The following is a 15,684-nucleotide window of genomic DNA, read 5'->3' on the forward strand; positions in this document are numbered from 1 at the left end:
TCAGTATCTGTCTTAAAATTGTAGTACGTAATGTAAGAAAATATAAATTCACTGTTTATCGCTGACGTTTTGTTTAAGCTTTTATATTTTTACAAATAAAGCTTGTGTATCTGAAATTCTCATTCACTCTATAGTTTTATTTGTATAATATCTTTAGCTTTTCTAAAGCCTTCTGAGAAAAGGTTTCCTGATCATGTGGCCTAAGCAAGAAGTGAAATGCGCATAAATTTTGGTGAATTTATCAATAGTTGGGAATTCAGCACATGAAAACTAAATCTTACCAAAATTCTTAGATTTGTTTATACATTTATAACTTGTAACATTTCTGACATCTAACGTCGCGACGTTTATAATTATTTTCTATATTTAAAACTGATGTACATATTTTCAAAGTCATGATTGTGAAGATAAAAGTACAGTGCACTCTCTGTAACGGGAACACCATCTAACGTGGACAAGCTTTTGTTTACATTGACTACTCTGTAATGTGAACAATCTCAGAAAGCTCTCTAAGTGAACAATTTTTTTTCAATACATTTGCTTCCTAAGCATGTAGACAACACTGAAATATATACATTTAATTCGATTTTTAAAATACATTTCCCCCCAAAACCGAATAGTTTTAATATAAAATAAAAGGAAAAATGTAAAATTAATTTTAATTCATTTCCCTTCACACCAAGTAATCTACAAAAAAACACTTGTAACATAATTATAGTACAAAAACCCAAAACGTTGTTAATGCTTGTACAAAAGTTTGTACCTAACACTAAGTAAAATTGAATTATTGCAATATATTGTAGTTTTTGTTTTAAATAAATAAATTGAACAGAATTATTAAAAACAATTTAGTTCACTGATCCACAAAATAAATAATGTGTGCAAACAGTTCACAAATTAAAAATAGTGGATCTAAACACATACGCATACATATACACTAAAATAGTAGTTTCTACTTTATAAAATTTTATTTCTATAATAACCTAAATAATTTAATAACTATATTGAAAAAGCCGCTAATTTACATAAACATATTTTATAGTTTAACAATAACAACAACATCAGCTACTACAAATAATATATTTTTCAAATATTTCAAAATATCTATATAAGCATATGTAGTATAGGGTGATTTTTTCATAGATCAGCCGTGACTGGGTCATACTGTTTTACTATTTTTTGACAAAATGCACTTCGAGCATCGTCGACCTTCCACCTAGAGCGTGTTATATCATTCCTCTATATTTTTTCTTTGGAGTTATGTGAAGTCAAAAGTCTTCGACGATAAGCCATTTATGATTCAAGATTTGGAAACCACCATACCGGTAATAATGGACGATAATATAGCTTTCGGAAAGGACCACATATAGGGTAGTCACTGGCTTGGTTGTTCTTTCGGGGCATACTAAAGGTTCCGACATCTAATTATATTTTAAGTGTTTTATTTAAAATGAAAATAAAAACTTTAAATGAATTACCCTTTAGTTATACACGTGTAGTGAAACTGTTTTTATGGGGCCTAACTAAATGAAAGCTTTGTTTGTTTCCTCAATCATTTCTAAAATATATACAATAGGGTGGGCCGATTTGTAAGCACAAACATTTGTCGATATTGTGCCATCGATTATTCAATAGCATTTGGCATGAGGATAAAAATTTCCAGTACGACATATAAAACAAATTTCAGAAAAAGCAAAAAAAAAAATACTTTTATTTTCAAGGTTTTTTTATTACCTACTAAAACCATTCAAAAGATTTCCTCTATAATTTTCCTGAAAATAATGTACGATAAGCTTGTTCAAGACCACCACAGATTTTTATGAACAAATATGTATCCAGTCAGTATTTTAGTCTAGTTTATATGTCCACTTGTCACTGGGATGTTCTACAATAAATCAGAAAACTACAACAAGTCGGATACATAGTTCCTTCATATACGCAAACAAAATTATTCATTCATTCATTCATTCGATCAAACATACATACATCGTACATACCTACATATGAATATACAAAATCAGCGATTTTACATTTTGCGGACAAGGTCCATACATGCACACATTCATACACATTCCTCTTACTGAGAGTGAGAGTCAGTTATAAACAAAGCACTTTGACCAAAACGTTTTGACACTTACCTGGTTTAACAAAAACAACTGTTATTCCAACCGCAATAACTGCCATAAATAAGCTGAATTTTAGTGACTGCATTGTGCCACCACCACCTGCACCACACACACGTTCAACTCCTCTGGTAGTGCACCTCTGGGCGGTCAACGATGGTTTATAACTGCGTACGTAACGACAGAAGTACGTACCTACGTATCCGTAAAAAAATCACAACAGTAAAAAAGTTAATATTTTCTGTATACCGCAGAGCCAAAATAAAACAGAAAAAAAGAGAATAATGGTAGAAAATTTAATTAAAAAGTTATTTTTACGAACGAAATGCATTGAATTTAACATAAACATAGACACAAATACAAAAAAATTTACCAATATAGCTACACACTTACATCCATATGTACTAGTCCTGCCCTTAAAAACAGATTTGCTTTGGATGGGCTTATTTTGATCTTTAGTAAAAAGTTAACAAAAACTAACTGCTACAAAATTTGAGTCCAATCAGATAAAGAGAACTCGCTACGCATATTTTACCCGAATTACTGTGTAGAAAATAATTATTTACGCAACTTTTGCATACAAAAAATGGGTTAAAAAAACAAAAATTACGTTTTTGCTGAATATATGGGCGGGAAAATGCTAATAACTTAGATATATATACTCTACACCAGCAAAAATATTGTCCCAACACCCACCATAAACTATACCCATCTGCCCAGGATCACTTTATGATTAACTTTTGTATTACTCCAAGGACGAAGCCTATTGAATTTGGTTAGAATCGCTCCATTATTTCTCCTAGCCCCCATACGATAGCCCTATCTGAAAATAGTTGAGCTCTCATAAATATCTTAGTTATATAGATATCCAAAGAAAATTCAGCACAAATAAATTTTATATAAGCCGAACTCGCACCACCAAATTTTGTGATGATCGCTCCTTAATTAGTCATAGCTCTCATATGCGGCCCACTTCCGAAAATCTTTTTACCTATAAGATTTCTAAAAATCGATTTCTTAAAAATGTTGGTATTCAAATAAAATTCAACACCAATAAGTTTAATTTTTATAGAAGACATGCCACATAATTTTATGGCGATCGTTCCATAATTAGTCATAGCTCACATATAAATTTTAAAAGAGCACTGTTTAAAATCATTTTTTGATCGGGCTTGATCGACTATAATTTCTGACTTGTTTTTATTGATATTAATGTTTTAAAGCTTGTTGAAAAGATAACTTTGTCTAGAAGATAAGATTTATCTCAAACGTATGAATATCAAAATTTTTTAATAAATTAAAAATATTAAAATTATTTACTCAATATTATAATTTTCAATCGATTTCCGGCAAGGGTTCTAGTTATCCGATTAGTATGTGTAGCAGTTTCAGCTACTAAATAAATAACAGAATATAAAATATCCAAATCAAATCTATTTTTGAGGGCAGGTCTAATGTATAAATAAATAAACAAAAATAATGCAACTAAAGCTAAATGAACTCCCGTTGCATAAATACGTATTGGCTTGTCCGACTATGTTAAGTGCTACGGCTAAGCATATGAGCGTCAGTGTAAGCCGACTTTAAACAATTATACAACTAAAACAGCTTTACGAAAAAGCCATACAATTCTAAAACTGCGGAGACATAGATTTCCTATGCGTTATTCCGTTATCTAATTCCAAGCAGCAAATTAGTAACTTTTACTATGAGCTCGCCCAGACGAGATGGTGATGTGAACCCACTTGTTCGATTACCAGAATGATAAAGCTGCTTGGCCTGGCACGCTCACAATTAAGCAATGCAGTGGCGGTGATAATCGGACACTGCATATTTGGGAACCATGCGAGGAGCCTTGGCTTGCCTTATAATGACTTCTGTAGAAGTTGTCAAAATGAAGAGAAGGATGAGACCATTTGTCATCTTCTTTGTCATTGCCAGGCAATAGGAGATCTACGCATCAGGTTTCTGGGAAATTGTTCTATAAATTGAGTTTCTGAGCTATCGAAGATGCATCAATGCCTTTATTAGGAAAAGCAATTGGCTACTCAAGCCATACCCGGGAATCTCTATTCTCCTCTATATTTATTTTACTCCTTATTCTATCTGACTTTCCCCTACTTCTTTCATCTCTATCTGGCCCTATTGTAATTCTATTTTTAGGTAACACAAATGAACCTACTGTTTGGACCAAAGTGAGCTTGTCTATTTCCTGTCTCTACCATGTGGATGCCTGTTAAACTAACCTAACCTAAGGATTATATTAGTATTAATTTTGTTTAAAATCGAATTATTTGATTATAATCTTTTTTTAATTTTACACCCAGAGAAAAAACAACTTAAAATCAATAAAAAACATATTGAAACCATATTGAAAATATTAATATGATGCGTTCTTATTTTGAAGTTGTAGATTTTCCCTTAGTGTAGAATTACTATAGAAATAACCAATTTTTTCCGGATTTAAATTTATTGGACCTCATCGAGTTTAGTTAAACTATAGACATTATAAATGTTGACCGATTAAACCTACGAGTTTAAAAAATCCACTCTAATAACTAATATTATTAATCCGTTGCACCAATATTGGACAACCAAAAATGTTACATAGTTCTTTATAGACTTTTTCCGAAAATCTTTACTGAATTTAAGCCAGGCATTTTTCATTATTTTCCGGGAATAGAAAAAGTTCGATAAATTAAGAACCCTAGCAAAAACCATAATTTTTTTTTTAATTTTATTGTTTAATCATTTTAACACTTTTTAAGATTATTTAAAAAAATATTAAACGTTACGAGGAGAACGTTGCCAAAAGTGCATTTGATTATATAAAAAGATACATTTGGTATTTTATTTACCACAGTTTGCATATATGCTTGCATTTGCACAAATATTATGACATCCGTTTCGATTTTTTATTATTTTAATATACATGCATATGTGTATACACAGAGTATTTAAATAATGAATTCCTAAAATCGATAAGATAATGTAAATCTATAGTTTAAATCACACTTTTAGTTTAATGAACACTTTTTACTTCTATAGGGTACTCTAAAATATGAACTTAGTGAACTAAGCTGTTCTTATTTTAAAGCTTTTTTTAAAATTTGAACAGCTTAGTTTTGTTTTTTTAACGTATTTTATCTATCTATCTACACAGAGTTTAAATCTAAATCAACAGGGTAGTGGCTAAATAAATAATTCGTAATAATTTGTACAAATTATCACTGGAAGTTACGAGATTCCGTTCGTTTACTTTTAAAAACTTGTAACGAGATAGCAAGAGAGTGTTAAAAGTGACAGCTCGTAGATAGAGAACATGATATTTTTTACTGGACATTTTTTTCCATTAAATGTATTAAATGTATTTTTACTTTCTAAATTAAAGTTACTGGAAAATTTTTACTGGAAAGTACGCGAACACACTTAATATTAGTTTTTTTTCACATCTCCTACTAATACTTAGTTTAACATTTAACCAATTTAGTACGAATGAATTCAAGTTTGAAATTTCTGATAGATACACTACGAATTCTCGTACATACTTGTGTATTTTTTCATATGGACATCTAGTGCGTGTAGTGAATACATATGCACCTTAGACCTGCCCTTAAACAAATTATTTGATTTGAATGTGTCTTATTTTGTTCTATATTTAGTATCTAAATCTAACTGATTCAAAATTGAAAAAAATATCTGTCTTACAAGACATAAAAAAAATAATTTTAAATTAAAAATAGCAAAGTTATACGCGTTTCCTCTGACCATATGTTGTGTAAAAACTTCTATGTAGAAAATAGTTGTTTACACAACATATAATATGAAAATTTGTATAGCAATCGAAAATATACCCATTTTAGTACCCAGCCGTTAGTTTAGACACTGAAAAACAAAACAAGATTCATCCAAGACAAATATATTTTTAAGGGCAGGCTTAATGCACATATGTAGTACGTGATTTTGTTAGACTGGTGCGTATATAGAAAAACAAACAAGCAGAACCGGTTAAACGGTTATGGATAGAAAGTTCAACCGCAAAATGTGTTAACTAATAATAATGTTTTGAACATTTTATATAAATTACGATTTTGAAAGCTTGTCACATTTACCAATTATCTTCCAAAATGAAACCAAACTCTCAAAGGTTTTGGCTGGACCTGCTACATTTTTGTATGAATTAAAAATGTTCTAACATCATAATATTAATAGGCAAGTCGATTTCTTTAGACCCCTTTTACGCTCACATTATACATTCAATTTAAGCAAGAAATATACCATTTTAAAGGGATTTATTCACAGAAGTGCAGAATATATATTTTATTGAAATCGGTTCAGTTTTTTAGGAGTTATAAGCGTTTAAAGATGTTACTAACACATATGCAAAAACGTGTACATGTGAACCTTAAGCTAAAATGTAAACAAAGCAATGTTTGTCCAATTTTGTTGTTGTAAATAAATAAGAGAAACAATTGATTTCGCTCTGTTTTAAGTGAGAGTTGTTATAGAAAACAAAGAAGAAGACTTTAATAACTCAAAGTCACTTAAAAACTATATTTTGAAGGTGTTTTTTGTTTGTTTTCTAACTCCCATATGCATAAACAATTTTTAAATTTATCAAAGGTTTATAAAACAAAATTTCCATTCAAAATTTGTTTTATAAACCTTTGACAAATTTAAAGACTGTTTATGCATATGGGAGTAAATATGTAATTGTACATAAGTAAATAGTTATTTTATAAATGTCCAGAACTATAACTGTGACGGTTTTCAAACTTCATACGAATCAATTTCTTATCACGGCATGAAGTTTAATAAAAAATGGGACGGGTTGGAACAAATGGTGAGCCCCATACAAATTAAATAGTTATTTTTAAATATTTTGTGAACTATAATTGCAAGATTCTTCAAACTTAGTCTAAATGGCTCATTTATAATTTTGCATAGTTTCGCTGAAATTGTTCGGGATTGGAATAGTGGGCGTGGCACTATACAAAGTAAATAATTAATTTCGAATATCTGTAGAACTATAATTGTAAAACTATTTAAAGTTTTTACGAATTAATTTCTTATTACTGTGCGGAGTTTAGCTGAATATAGACGGAATTAGATTAGAGGGCGTAGCACCTCCCATACAGAGTAAATATTGATTTCGAATATCTGGGGAATCAAAATGGGAGGGATCGGAAAAGGAGGAGTCACCTTCCATACAAAGTAATAATTGCAAGGTTATTCAAACTTTGTCCGCTTAGCTATCTTACCATTTTACATAGATTGGCTGAAAATGGTCGGGATTGCATTAGTGGTCGTGGCACAAAGTAAATAACTAATTTTGAATATCTGAGGAACTATAATTCTAAAATTATTTAAACTCAGTATCAATCAGTATCAATTTATTACCATTCTACGGAGGTTAGCTAAAAACAAATTTGTTCCTGATAAGCATGATCGGCTTTGTAGGAATGACCCCTCCATTATAAAGGAAAGTTAAAGTAAAGCTTGATATTTACATAAAAGTTTAAAAATGGGTGGGTTAAGAACGGTGGAATTATCTCCCATACCAAATTAGTTAGTTATTTTCGAATATCAAGTGAACTGTAATTGAGAGATTCTTCAGAAATCCACTCATATTTTTTTTAATTATACTAGGGTAGGGGTAGCGAAGTGCACCGGGTTATGCTAGTTGTTGTTAATAAGTATTTTGTTTGGTATTGAGTGTAAAATATTAGCATATATTAAAATGCAAAAGTAGAAATTTATAACCGGTTATGGCCAATAAGGCTAGGTTGTTGAAAATAAATAAATAAAAAAAAAATAAAAAATATTCATAATAGGACTATAACTTTTTCCCCTTTATACAGCTATCAAAATGGCCGTAGCATATTCAAATAGGCCATTGAAAACTATAAAGAAACATTATATTAGTTTTTCGTGGTTGTTAAAAAAGTTCACGCACAAATCGCAACAAATTTGGTAATGCACTATTTTTAATAGCTTTTCATTTAATAATGAAAAACGCAAATGCTTTTATTTTAGCTATGACCTAACATCACTAGATTCTAGAATTAAATTAAATTTCTTAATTTTAAATTCATAAAATATTTGGAACTTTGTGTTACAAAACTTTGCGAACGTGGTATTAAATTAGCGAATGGAATTTATTCCAGGGACCGTAACGATTATAAGTTTTATTTCAAAATTACTTCTTAATAATTATTTTTAGAGTTTTATGTATTGTGTTTTATTTTTTACTTACCCCCATTAACGCGAAGTCTGGTTAACTAATAGTTATGCTCTCGGTTAAACTTATTTTTGTATGAAAACTTTCACTATAACTATTAGTTCAAACATTACCAGTCTTCGTATTAATGGGGGATTAGAAAATAAAAGTTACTTTTAACTTAGTTGAATAAATAAAAGTTTATGCACGGACTCTGGAGGTAATTTCGATTTAAGATCGAACTTACCTCCAGGTCGAGTTAAGATTTTTAATATAACTTAAAGATTTCAAAATTAATGTGTCTAACGGTAGTCCGAGCAAAAAGGATCTTGTTGGTGTACTCTTATAGTATGATATTTTTAGTTAAAATTTGAAAAATAAAATGATCATTATTTTGGTTTCTGATTTAAGCATTAATCGACACAAATTAACAAACAGTTTTTATACTTATTTATTAAAAAAGTTTGTTTTTTTATTATACCCCTGCCAGCAATTGGAAGTTATTTTTTGGATATGTATACTAAAATGTGTCTCTTTTGTGTCGCAAAAATGTTACTCAGCATATAAAAAACATTTAACAAAAACAAATTACATTACTATCGAATTATGCTCATCTTAATGTACATTTTAGTTATAAACAAAGGTCCCTAAAAATTAACTTAATGGGCAATATTAAAAAGTATATTATGATACAAAAACGATCCATTTTAGTATACAAAAGAATATCATTTTTTGTTAGTAACAAATTTTACAATAACAAATTACATTCGTATCAACTTTTTACTGTTTACATTTTAAAAGAAAGAAGAAGAATATGACAATACTCAGTATATTTATGAATTTTAAAATCATCGGTTGTGTTAAATAAAGTGTGTCTTTTTAACTAAATATAATTTATAAGTTTTATTAAATAATAAGTGTTACATTTAAAATCTATTTATAAAAGTGTAAAAGTTTTTAAAAGTGTGTCAGTAAATAAAGTTTTCTCACAAAAGTATAGAACTAGTGCAATAACTAGTAAATGTTTTTAAAAAGGTAAATATGTATTCCAATTAATTAGTGAAATTTGTTATATTCTAATTTTGTTTAATTAAAGTCATATTAAGTTTAGTTATATTATTATTTTATTTATATTTAATGTAATGTGTTTTCGTAACTGTAATGCAATAAAATATTTAAATTTTAATGCAAGTAGCAGAATTGGAAACATTATCTTCTCTCTGGACACTTGTTAGGTATAAATTTAGATATAATAATAATACAGTAAAATGTATGTATAAACTTGTGTGTATCATATGCGTGGAACGTTTATTCCCGTACGACATCATATTCGATGATTTTCAACTTCAAGATGATACGTTTGAGACACTTTTTGGATAGTAATTGTTAACTAATTGTGATGCTATTAAAATGCACTAAATGGATACAATTGGTAGGTATTAGAAAAGTGGAACGTTTTTTCCCGCACTGGAACACTATAACGATAAGAAAGCGATATCATATTCGATGAATTTCAACTTCAAGATGATATGTTTGGGACACTTTTTGGATAGTAATTGTTGACAGGTACCAAATTAATGTTATGCGTTAGGGTTTTGTTTCAAAATAACAAGAAAAATATATTTTTGTATACAAAATTAATATATTTTTGAATACATACGAGTATAAAAAAAATATATAAAATTTGTTTGATGCTAGGGCTAAAATTTGGTGACAACCCTCATACATACAAATCAAAAATACACTCTATTTATTACCCCTGCAGTTTATTGAACTTGTTCCGCCACGTGGAATTAGTTAGCCACTGAGAACTACATTTGGCGAGTTTAACATGGGGATGTCATTGCAGGTGGCCTATTAGAACACTCTGCATAACACTTCAATATTAAATTCAATAGTACTAATTCTTCTGCATTTGAGAAAGAAAGAAAAAATAAGTTATTAAGAGAGCGTTGAGTTGAACTTATAACCTCTCGTTTTCTAGTCAAATACTCTAATCAATAAGCCACATAGCTCTTATTTGTGCTTTTCACCATATGTTATTAAGAATTGCATGTGAGTCTACTCTCAATTTTTGGATTTTCTAAATCATCAGTGAGAATGAAAACCCGAACGGCCATATTCAGCATTACAAACTTAACACGAATATCTGAATATTGTTTATTACTGAATATGCTCGCGAAATGTAGTGCAAGTGATAATTATAGCAGCCACGGCGAACTAGTTTGTTGTACAATTGATAATATAACTAGTGTAATGTTTCCAATTGGCACCCTTCAAACTTCTGGGTACGTAAAATTAAGGAAACCAAAACTGATGCAACTTTAAAATGACACCAAACAATAATTGAGTGTTGGCTTCTGGACATTAAAGTCATTGACAATATAATTGTAATCGTATGCAATTATATTGTCAATATAATCATTGAACTTATGTAAGATTGTCCAAAACAAAACTGGATTTTCTGAGTCATAACGTCATTAAGTAGTATTTTAATTTCAAAACAAATGGGAAGTAAATCAATTTATTACTCAAAAGTCGGCTGAAATTGGCAGAAGCATTACTATGGTTAATCTTCGAATAATGCGTTGTATAGAACCAACATAGTATTGAATCAAATATGACTTAAGTTTTAAATGTATGATAATAAATAAATAAAATAAATGTGGATATTGTTTAATTTATTTATTTCAGTGTTTGTATTTGCTGTTAACTTCTCTCTTTGGAGCCGTAAAATTACGAAACAAAGACTGTATGAGAGTGGCAAGGGAGAAAGTAATAATGTTTTATAAAAAACAATAGTGTTTTTTTATCTACAACATCTACAGTTGTCGCAATCACCCTACCAACCAAAAATGCATATAAATAGTAACTACTCTTTGTTGATATATAAATACATATACATATATAGTATATAATAAGCACACTTCTACAAACGTACCTACATATTTGAATATATTTTTGTATGTATGTAAATATGTATATTTGTTTTGTGTCTAAATATGTTTGAGTGTTGTTTTTTAATTATGTTTAAAAACTCTGACTCATGCGGATACATATATACATATGTACACTAGACATGCCCTTAGGAAATTGATTTGCTTTTGATGGGTCTTGGTTTGTTCTTTAGGGCTGAAAATTGATTGAATGTTTAAATTTGGGTACATAATGTATGTTTTTCTCATTTTTTCAAAAGTAAGACTATATCATCTTCTCGAGAAAATTACCTTTCTAATAAGGTATAAAACATTAATTTCGAATGAAAAATACAAAATGGTTATACGCGTTTTATATAACCATATGTTAGGCAAAAACTATTTATTTACGCATATTTTACCCGCATTTCTATGTAGAAAATATTTGTTTACACGAATTGTTATCGGCCAAAATTTACAGCATTTATACCCTTCACCTTCGTGAGAAGGGTATATATAAGTTTGTCATTCCGTTTGTAATCTCCACAATATAATTTTCCGTCCCTATAAAGTATATATATTGTGGATCCTTATAGATAGCGGAGTCGATTAAGCCATGTCCGTCTGTCTGTCTGTTGAAATAAAATTTCTGAAGACCCCAGATATCTTCGGGATCCAAATCTTCAATAGTTCTGTCAGACATGCTTTCGGTCCACAAATGGCTGAGATATGAGGAAAAAACCAGGACATCATCGATGTTTGACCTACATATATCTGGATTACTAAGTCATTAATATAGACAATATGGATATCTAATGATAGACATTTCAAAGACATTTGCAACGACGTATTTAAGACCATAGTAAGTTGGACAAAAAACAATTACAAAAATAACAATTCGAAAAAAAAAATTTACAAAAAATTTAAAAATCAACTTTAAAATTTGAATTTTGAAGTATAATTTGGTGAAGGGTATATAAGATCCGGCATAGCCGAATATAGCTCTCTTACTTGTTTTTTTTATAAAAAAGAATATTTCGAAAAAATAGCAATTGAAGAACGCCCTTAATGTTTATATATACATTGTACAAAAATATACAAACAATTGGTCTCTTATTTATTGTTCTGTTTATTCGTTTATACATTTTTGATTTCCAGTGATGTTATAATCATTTTTTTTTTAATTTATTGAAATAATATCATAAATAGTTACAATATCGTAACTCGCAATGTAAACAACTTTGACTAATATAAGCAAATTTTTAAAAATTTAAAGCCCCTTGTTAGTGCTTTTAATAATGTCTTACACATTTATTTTATTTATTTTGATTCTCTTGTAAAATGTATTAAATGTTTACTAGTATGTTTTTTTGTATTTGTGGTGGCGATATGTTTGTATTTTTGTAGAAACAATGCATATAAATCAATTGTAGTATAATTAAAATTTAAATTTATTTAACTTTTTCCCTCTTTTTAATTTATTTTAAAAGCAAAATCTCAATTTGAACTTTGCATTCGTTTAAGTGTAAATTGAAATATGTCAATGGCATAGATGGTACTGCATGAAAAAAGAACCCAATTAAAATGCATGAATATTGCCATTTAATTACAATAAAAAATAATCAGCATTATTAACAGAAAATCATTATCATTACTCTTAAATTTGTAATTATCAGTTTTAAGCATTTAGCATTTAAATTAAAAAAATAAAGATTTAATTTGAGCACAAAAATTTAAATGAAAATTAAAACAAATTATTTATTTACTGTTTACTTAAACAAATGATTTTCTTTCACGAATAGAAACAACGAATTGAAAATAACTTTCACATAGAAGTACACATACAGAAATTGTTATGAAATTTCCAAATTTTGTTGTTATTTTTTTTTTAGTGGTTGTTAAATGTGCACTGGAACGGAACTATATCTACATTAATTCAATACAATTTCTTTGGCATTATTAAACATGAAATAGGGAAACAAACAAACAAAAAAAAACGTAGATTCGCATATAATGGCTCTTTTTTTTAAATGTACAGATAAACGCAGATCTTTCGAATAACCAACCGCATTAGATGTTTCGTTGGCCGGTCGTCGAAACGGCAAATACTTTGTCATGGCCTTCTTATAAAATTTTGTATTTAGTTTTGCTTTTTTTCTTGGGTTTTTTCACCTGTTTATACAATTTTCACAACAGTTACACTTGTACCATAAATAGAGAGGCGATTTCTCTTTTTCACATTTCACAATTTCAACAGGTTACTAACGAATGGCGCAATTAAGACTTTAGTGGCGCAGCAACAAAACTCACTTGCAATTGGTATTATTTGCTCAGATGTTTTAGTAAATATAAATATTTTTTTAAAAATTTATAGTAGAATCAATTATTTTATTCATTGCTAAAATTTATATTTTACATATTTAATAGCAGCCATATTTATCAGACATATATAAGTATAATTAAAAACACTTCACAAGATCCGGTTATAAAATATTGTATAAACTCTACACTACACTTTTTTTAATTTTTCTTTAAAAAATTTATCATAATAACTTTATTATTTATTTTTAATTAAAACAACATACATAGGTATTTACTTGATTTTATTAGATATTTTTCTATTTGGATTTTATTGATGTAAATGATCTCATAATAAGCATATGTATATATTTGGTATACAGGGAGTGTGTAATTTTAACTTTCACACTATTCATTAAATTTTCAGATTTTTTTTTACTTTTCTTCTTGGAACATATAGAATTTCCGTTACACTACGCACTACAGTTGGTCTCACGATCAAAACTAAACTAAACTTGTTTATTGTTTCCCAAAAAAACACAAGACTTGAGAAAGAAGCGTAAACACATTTCCCTCTCTCTCTTTTTTTATATTTTTGCTCGCTCTTATTTCATTTGAAAGACTTGCACAACAAACTTGATCATATTAAACAACTCTCTCTGTTTGGAATTTACTACGATCTTGAAATTTGTTTATGTATTTTCTTGTCTGTTTGTTTGTGGAACCTAAATTATTTTTTTTAAAGCTGGTAAATTTTATTGACATGCTCAAAGCTGGAAATTAGAATTTGGACATTTACCTCACAAGAAACAAAACTGGATTTCCCCAAGAACATTGAAGTAAAGATTAATAACCTGTTTTACTTAAGATGTCAAAGGTATTCAATAATGACATTTGCACATGCAGAATTGTATAATCTCTTCCGCAATCATTTAGGAATATCACAGATGCCAAAGGATTTGAACCTAGAATTCAAGCTTCAACACAACTCTATGACACAAAGGTGTTAAATTTTGAGGTTTTAATTGATAAAATATTTTTAGAGGAATTTTCTGTTCTCCAGAATTTAAACATAAACAAATATGTATTAGATTTTCGTATTTTTGTTTTTGGAAGGAACATTTATTCTATGAATTACTCATAGGACATTTGGCTTACTTACTGAACCGATTACGAATATGGGTATATATTAGGGTGATCGGCCCGGTTTTTAATAACCGGTTATAACCGTTTTTTTTTTTTGGTTATGACGGTTTCGGTTTTTTTGAAAAGCTCACATTTCGAATATCGATGAAACCGGATTTTTCTCCTCGAATTGCCGGTTTTTTCTAAAAGTGTGTTTTTATAAGTATTAGTGTATTAAAAACTTTAAAAAATATTCAAAATCCAAAAAACGTTTTTTAAAATAAATACTCCAACTATTTTAGAAGACTTTTTATATTTATACAAATGTCACTAGCTATCTGAAAAGCTTGAAAACTTACTCAATACTTTGTTTACTATGTATATGTCGTACAAGTACACTGAGTGAAAGGTCATTTTCAATATTTAGCTTTATAAAAACAAAAGAAAAAAACCGATATACTCCAAAGCATTTAAAGTATGTCTTATTCCTAAGAGATTATTTTAACCTCCATACATAGGTCTTAAAATTTACTGACGTTAACCGGTCAAATTTAATCCAAATAGAAAATACAGGCAAATCCCGATATAACGAACGATATGTTGTCAGACCCATTCGTTAAATTGAAAAATTCGTTATATCGAGATGTTTTCTTTTTTATTAATTTTGGACAACTTTTTCTATATTGGAATTTAACTAAACGTATGTCGTTTTGAGGCATGAATATCGTCCAAATTTGTATATCTTTAGTAGTTTTTAGTAATCGTTTTTCTGGAGGATAGCTTGGAGCATTATCCACGATTAATAAAGCCTTCATTGTAAGGGATTTCGATTCTGAAAATGATTCAACCTGCAGAAAATTAAACTCAGGGACAAACATTTAAAAAAATAGCTTTTGAAGATTCCAGATTCCACTTAATTTGTGTAAAGATAATTTACAGGAAACACTTAGTTACGATAAAATGTTTATTTTTATTTTCTTCAAAATACGTGTTGATAATTTTT

The 15,684-nt window shown here is 28.8% G+C and overlaps 1 protein-coding gene across 1 annotated transcript in view; it reads right to left on the bottom strand.

The window, feature by feature from the left end:
- Window positions 1-2,358, bottom strand: part of Cad96Ca (tyrosine kinase receptor Cad96Ca) — a 148,056-nt gene extending 145,698 nt beyond the window's left edge. The window contains exon 1 of the mRNA XM_065515002.1: window positions 2,139-2,358. Within this exon, the coding sequence (XP_065371074.1) occupies window positions 2,139-2,211 (73 nt within the window). The 5' untranslated portion in view covers window positions 2,212-2,358. The remainder of the gene's footprint in view (window positions 1-2,138) is intronic.
- Between the last annotated feature and the right edge of the window lie 13,326 nt (window positions 2,359-15,684).

This window comes from Calliphora vicina, chromosome 1 (assembly GCF_958450345.1).
Source record: "Calliphora vicina chromosome 1, idCalVici1.1, whole genome shotgun sequence".
Taxonomy (NCBI): Eukaryota; Metazoa; Arthropoda; class Insecta; order Diptera; family Calliphoridae; genus Calliphora; species Calliphora vicina.